General features: G+C 37.5%; 1 protein-coding gene across 1 annotated transcript; it reads left to right on the plus strand.

Annotated features, from left to right (window-relative positions):
• Positions 1–4,399: 4,399 nt before the first annotated feature.
• Positions 4,400–7,718, plus strand: LOC149000689 (protein ACCELERATED CELL DEATH 6-like). The gene is made up of 3 exons (XM_089140841.1): positions 4,400–5,039; positions 6,106–6,650; positions 6,860–7,718. The coding sequence occupies exons 1-3, from the start codon at positions 4,418–4,420 to the stop codon at positions 7,499–7,501; spliced, it is 1,809 nt and encodes a 602-aa protein (XP_088996967.1). The 5' UTR covers positions 4,400–4,417; the 3' UTR covers positions 7,502–7,718.

Raw genomic sequence — 7,718 nt, forward strand, 5'->3', positions numbered from 1 at the left:
TGGGAAAACAAGGCAGAAGGAGACAAAAGAGGAGGAAGTTCCTCTACACCTCCTTCTCCTACTCCCTTTTTTTTACAAATCAAACAGAAGAAGATGGATCTCTCGTGGAGTACTTGCAGAAAGCGGAAATCAGAATTTATAAGCTTTTTTTTTTCTTTTTTTCTTTTTTTTCTGCAGAAGATTGAGTATGGAAAGACAGGACTATAGCGAAGTAGTACAGTCCAGTATCCAATATTAGGCTGCAAATCGCCAACAAAAGTTGGGGCAAAAGCTGATAATTTTAACCGTGAAAACCAATCTTTAGTCTTTCCCAAAGTAAGGCTGCCTTACTGAAAAGGTGGAGCGGAGGTTGCAAAAGCAATTAGATGGCTTGACCTCTCTGTGTGTCTTTGTTGCAGGAGAAAAATGAAAGGAAATAGCTACCTGAGTTGAGCAGGTTCAAGGAGGGTTTAGGGTTCTAGCAGTGGCTGCAGAGAACAATGAGAGAGTAAGACAGAGGAGAGGGAGGTAAAGGGAGAGACAAGAGCAATCGACTGGTCCAACACTTGGTTTGGTTTTCCCTTGTTGAGCCAAACCAGTTTTACCTTACTTAAAACAAACAAAATACCAGAATTCATTTCAGTGACGTGGCTTCATCTGGAGCGTTCGCAGCAAGCATCTTGCTTTCTCCATGAGTGTGCGATTCAATCTCTCTGACACTCCATTATACTGAGATGAATATGTTTGTGTATTCTACCTTGTAATCCCACTGTTCACACAAAATTTGTCAAACTTTGTTGAACAATATTCTTTTCCGTTGTCAGTGCCCAGTACTTTGATTTTCTATCAAACTAATTTTCCACGAAGGCTTTGAATGCTTGAAAATTTTCAAACACTTCATCTTTGCTCTGCAAGAAAAATAACGATACATATCTTGAAAAATCATCAGTAAAAGAAACATAATACCTTGATTTTCCAAATAATAGATATATTTTTGCTCCTTGTTTTGCTTTAGGGATTTTAGTGGATATATTGGATCTCGTTGATGGGTTTGGAAGAAACATTGTGGTTCACCATGTGCAAAAGACAAGCCACTATGCCAACATTCTCATTGAATTGATCCAATTACCTAGGAGCTTTGGTTGGATCTAAGTGAATTACTTCAGATCCTTCATAGCTTCATTCTTGAGGAAGCTCAACGAAAAAACTCTTCCAATCTATAGTATAGCTATAAGTAAAATTAAAAATAAATAAAAAAAAAAAAAAAAAAAAAAAAAAAGAAGAAGAGCGGATTGTATCCATCCCAAAATAAAGGTTGTAAAGCACTAACACCCCACTTTATGTTTAAAAAACATAGACACCCCAATTCATTAAACACATTAGTCCGTTCTGTTAGTGAAACTATTAACCCACTGTTTATTTTTCTTTGATTTCAAAAAATGCCCTTACCAAAATCTGAAGAGAAAAAAAAAATCCAACAACAATGTCTTCATCGGGTAACCTTCGTAGGCGGAAGAAATCCCTATTCACAACTATAGAAGTCTGCCCCATTTTCATTCTTCATTGTCTTCATCTGTACCTTTTGCTCACTTCCTTTTGCTCTACCTTTTGCTCACTTCTTTTCAACCTGGGGTATGGAAATTGTTTTTTACTTAATTTATTACATCATTCTAATTTCCAAGGAATCAAGACGAAGAACCGAGGAGCTTATATTTGTCGGCCGAGTGATTGTTAATGGTTTTGTGTGCAATACGCCATAAGGATTCCGTATTCAGTTCCCTGAATTCTCTACCTCTCTTGTCTTCGTCTAAGAAGAAAATTTTGGGTGTTGGTCATTTTATTCTTCCTGTTTACCAGATGAAGCTGTAATGATTGCTTAAGAAAGAGAATTGGTTTAATATAGAAATGTTGTGGAGGGTAGTCAACTCGAGAGCCCCCTCGGGAAGAACCACTAACACTCCTCAGGGTAATGGAGAGCCTCTCGGGAAGAATGACTTACACCCCCTCGAGATAATGGAGAGCCCCTCGGGAATAATCACTTATACCCCCTCAGCATAATGGAGAACCCCTTAGGAAGTTGAAGAACCTACCCTCCTCGAGTGAAAGCATGAAAAAATTTTCCCCTCATGAAAGGTATAGAGAACCCCCCCTGGGGAAATCGAAGAACCTCCCCCCTCGGGGAATATGCAAAGTATTCCCTAGAGAATCCCTTGAGAATCACTTGGGATATGCTCAAGCAATGAGAGAACGCCTAATACTAAGTTCAAAGAGGAACGTTGAAGATGACCAAGTCAAAACAATTAGAGATAATCACCCATCATGCCCACTTCGAAACGTGGGGAAGTGGATGATGGAGTAACGGCTCCATTAGAACCCCTAAGAAAAGGAATGTACTTCCTAAGGCAACTCACCCCACTCTTCAATCAGTGGGCGAAATAGAAGGAGGGGTCGCCCCTAGGTAACCACTATATAAACTCTAATCCTAAGATGGGTAAGGTACATGATTCTACTCACGATCATGCTCTTATAACCCTCTCAGAGCCTTCTATTGTTGCCTAGACTAACTTGAGCGTCAGAGGTGGTCCCCCAACCAACACAAGGTCGGGTCACTCTAATTTTCTTTGTAAGTGCGGGTATCCCACCTACTCAAATCACATTTGAGAAATCCTCAAGAGGTCGTCCAACTATTCGGCTGATGTGAAGAAGGTCTAAACACAACAAGATAAAATCGGATTCTTGAATTACATTCTAATATTTTTTTTGGATGTGTAGACTCATGTTGACCCAGCAAAGGGTGTAATATATGTATATGGAAGCCGCCTTGCATAGAAGTTTCCTCGAAAGGTGTATTTTGCACTGAACAAGCCAAAAGGGTTGGTTGTTATTCATCGAATGCTGGATTTTTCTTCCTAATGGTTGTTTTGATGAACAAACAAGACAAGCAATAAAATCAGTTGTTGCTCAATCTGGACAATTAACGATCATTCTAATGAACCAAATTAAAGCATGAAAGGTTGAGGATGTTTCAAATAGAAACCAGGAATTCTATATTTTCCAAATTGGTTTTCTCATCTCCGTATCCTCTATTGTTTTACTTCTCTAAAAAAATTTGCAGAATTTTCTATCACTGCAGGAAGCCTACAGTTTCCAGATTGTGTCAATCTAGTAACTCGCAAAAGTGTTTATTGTTATTGAATCCTGTGCGAGATAAAATCTGGAAATCAACAAGTGTAGAGCTTTGTAGCATCCTTGGAGGGGAGAAAATTGTTTGCACACAATTGATAGGGATGACTTACGTCATAAGGAAAGCAATGTCATGACGTGCCCTGAAGATCTACCTGCCTGCTATTTCAGAACTCCACCATTTTCAACGCAATTTTTTCACTCTTCAAACGTGCGCAGGGAGAAATTACCTAAACTCCCGATCAGGGTTCTTTGTGGGATAAATGAGAATAAGATTTTTTTTAGAAAATAAGTCAAGGGCATAATAGTCTCTACAATAATATAACTAACCACTCTAACAGAATAGGACCTTTGTGTTTTTTAAACAAGTGTCAATGCTTTAAGACCTTCATTTTGGGGCGCCGATGCAATTTGCTAAAAAAAATGACTTAGCCCCCCACCCCAAAAAAAAAAAGGTAGCGTAGGCCGGAGTGCATACCTCAGGTCCAGGAAAAAAAATATTTAATTACACAACCATCCAAGTTTTCTTTAATTATACTTTTTGTGAAAAAATCTTGTTTAATTAGAATTCACTGGACTTCATGATTGAGTAATTTTATTTCTAAAATATTTTACATCAACCATCCAAGTCTTCTTTAATTATATTTTTTGTGAAAAAAAATCTTCTTTAATTAGAATTCACAGGTCTTTATGATTGAGTAATTTTATTTCTAAAACATTTTATTCCATACGGAGATCTATAATTTATTTATTAGACCTTATCAATAGGTAAACCATTTTTGTCTTATCCTTCTTTCTTTCTCGTGCCGGTCAGTTTCCTTCCTCTATTTCAATATTTTATATATTGCTTTTACACTTGAAATTGCGAAGCTAATCCATGATTAAACGTCATGAAGCTTGTTTATACATGGAATAACATTTCCTCCAAGGAAGATTAGCTTATTTTTATAAAGATATTCTTGATCATGGTTGTAAGTTTAACGTTATTTCATGAAAGACTAATATTTAAATTGATTTACTTCCAGTCTAGGAGGCCCTTGACCATGTGTTACACATTCCAGGCATAAACAAAATGTAAAAATTTATAGAAATCACTAAAAGATATTTCATTAATTTTCATTGCATCAGTTCTGAACTCGGTATTTAATCATATATGGTGGAAGTACCACTAGATGGGTGATCTCTGTTTATAAATAAAGCTTATTACATTAACACAGCTAGATCTTCATAGACGATCTACGAAGAGTAATAAGCCATGGATCCTGATCTCTACATGGCTGTAACCGAAGGAAACTCAAACTCTCTCTTGAAGTTATTTCTACAGCCAGATCTCTGCAAACTACAGAATGACCAAAACAAGAACAGTCTTCTCCATGTGGCTGCTAAATATTGCAAGAACGAGCAAGTTGTGAAGATAATCTGCGGACACCAACCAGCAAGTATACTCAGAAGCAAGAACCACAGCGAAGACACAGCACTCCACATTGCAGCTCGGCACAATAACGTTGCGGTGGCTAAGTATCTGTTCGGTTTGGCCAAGGATGCAGGTGAAGCAGAGATTCTGTCTAAACGATTTGGAATGACCAAGTATAAGAACGGGGAAGGGAACACAGCCCTGCATGAAGCTGTTCTAGGGCGTCACCGTGAGGTGATTGAGGTGTTACTGGAGTGGGATAAAGAGGCCATCTTCATTAAGAATAAACGCAAGGAATCACCAATTTATTTGGCTTCTGACCGTGGATTGCATGTTGTGCTGGGGAAGATGTTGGACGTTGCACTGGAGGATGAAATTTCTAAGGATATGAAAAATTTACCTGCATATGAGGGTTCTGCTGGCAAGTCACTGCTGCACGCTGCCATCGCTAACAAGCATAAATGTAAGTTGTTTATCTTTTTCCTCTCTATGATGATTTTCTTGATCGAATTCTGTTGAAATCAAATTTGACTAACAGAAGTATTACAAGCAATGATTAATATCACAAATTAATATGTTGGAATCCAGAGTGGTTTTTGACCAAAAAGTTGCAGCTGCCTCATCCAATCAAGTCTACCGGGATAAAGAATCTGCTACCCTCTTAGGAGATCTTTGTGATAATTCATGTTCTCAATCAGACGATCATTTTGCTTACTACTGATGAAGTCAACTTCACCTATCATACTCAATTCTCTTTTTTATACTTCTTGATTAGGTTTCATTAGGGTATTAGGTTCAGTTTCTGAGAAAATTTAAGGACACCTGAGATAATTGGTGAAAAGTACATATACCTCCAAAACTATCACAAAATGACGAATGACCCCCAAAAAGTGTATTTTAAATTTGCACAATAGTACATTACATAAGTATATTCTAGAGAGTCATAGTCAGAAAATTTTACAATTCTTAAATTGCCACTTAATCTCTTGTGATTTTACAGTGTTGTCCCTAATAAAATAAATTCTTAAATGTCTTCTTCTTTCTTTCTCTGTTAGTCCTCTTTCATTATACATTTTATATTATAAGATATAGAATAACAAGTCTTACCAAAAAAAAAAAAGAATAACAAGTGAAGGTATATTCATTATTTTTTGTGACCATCGAATAGTTCTGACGTAAAAGAGGCGACTACTAATTTGATATAGTTTTGGGATGTTCCCTATTTTCTTCTTTTGGGATGTTCCCTATTTTCTTCTTTAAGTAAGACCCTTAGGGCTAATTAGCTCAGCTGGTTAAGAGATAAGAGTGTTTCTCACAAGGTTTCAGACTCAAGTCTCTGTACTAGCAGGCTCATTTTACACAATCAGTTTAGTTAAGGTTTGCCCTCGGCCTGAGCCATATACCTGAGCGATATTTACAGTTAAAATTTCCTCAATTTTATGAGTTTGCCTAGCTAATATTTATTGAGAAGCTGATAGATTTGACCTTTTTTCCCCCCTCTCTCTTCACTCTCTTGCATATAATGATAGTGTGCATCAACATTCTACTGGAAAAAAAGAAGGAGCTTGTTAGTAAAGTAGATGGAGATAGAAGAAATCCTCTTCATTACACAGCATTATTTGGTCTTTCTGAAGAATCTCGTTGCATACTGAAGATCGACAGTTCCTCTACTGCTCACCAACCAGACTCAGATGGCCTTTATCCCATACACATTGCAGCCAATGAAGGTTATTTTGGCATAGTTCAAGACATGCTAGAATATTGGCCACAAGCCATAGAGACATTAAACAAGGAAAACCAGAATATTGTTCACCTTGCTGCTTTGAATGGGAGACCGAAGTTACTAAGTTACATGCTTCATCAGAAGAAACGTAACAAGTTTGACAAACTTCTAAACGCAAAGGATATTAATGGAAACACCCCACTACATTTGGCCACCCTGTACTCACATCCAAAGGTGGTGAGCATTCTCATCAAGGATGGGAATGTGGACATGACTATATTGAACAATGAAGGCCAGACTGCACTAGACATTGCAGAGAAGGAGCAAACAGATGAGATCTCATTACCAACGGTATGCTCAAAATTGTTCTCTTTCAATTGCCATGTTTGTCTCTTTTGAAGTTAGAAAAGCTCTCAATTCTCTCTCAAAAAATCGAAGGAAGTCGCAGCAGATTCTAAGAACGCAAACCCTAATTTTTATTAGTAGAATGCAACTCCTGTAGTATCTCATTTTTCTTGTAAGTAGAATGCAAACCCTAATTTTTATCTTCAATATTTCAGGTTCTTTGCTTAACAGCTTTAAGAATTAATAATGCACCATCTGGTCGACCTCCTCCAATCACTAAGCAAGATCCTGTAGGATCAGAATTAATAGAAGTTTATCTCGGAGACAAATTCAAGGAGAGATTCAACACTCTTGCAGTTGTAGCAACTCTGATCTTAACGGTCACCTTTGCCGCAGGGTTCACTATTCCTGGAGGTTACAATGCTGATGGCCCATACCGAGGCATGGCTATCTTATTAAGGAAGCCTGCATTTATTGTTTTTGTGATCTGCAATACCATAGCTTTGTATCTTTCTATCATCGTTGTGGTGAATAGTATCTGGGCACAGTGGGGTGATGACCGTATGATGATGCTCGCAGTTCACTTAAGCTCGCCATTATTGGGTATAGCTCTTATTTTGATGGCCATAGCATTTGCAGCAGGTTTGTATTCAGTGATACTTAAGCTCCAGTGGCTTGCTTTCTTGGTTTTGGGCATTGGTATCATCTTTCTTCTCTATATCCTACTTCTCCTTTTTCTTTTCAATGTCCTACATATGTCTAAGTACCCGGTTCTCAAGAAGGTGGCCAAGCTGGGCTTCTATTTTCTTATCTACTCATTTGATAGCTTTATCATTTATCACCAAAAATATTATTGATCACTTGCACTATTGTCATGGTTGTCTTTTGCACACAAAAAAAGTTGTTTATAGTTGTCTGGTGTCAATAAACACGTGTGGATCACCCCATACAGACTTTTCTTATTGTTTTCTAAATAAATTTAAGGACTATCAAATGTAAGGATTGATTTTGGTTGGTTTCCTTCGAGAGGAGAGAGTACTCCTATGTATCATGCACCATAATAGATTTTTATGT

Source organism: Hakea prostrata, chromosome 11 (assembly GCF_041222555.1).
Source record: "Hakea prostrata isolate BN-2017 chromosome 11, UWA_Hpros_2, whole genome shotgun sequence".
NCBI lineage: Eukaryota > Viridiplantae > Streptophyta > Magnoliopsida > Proteales > Proteaceae > Hakea > Hakea prostrata.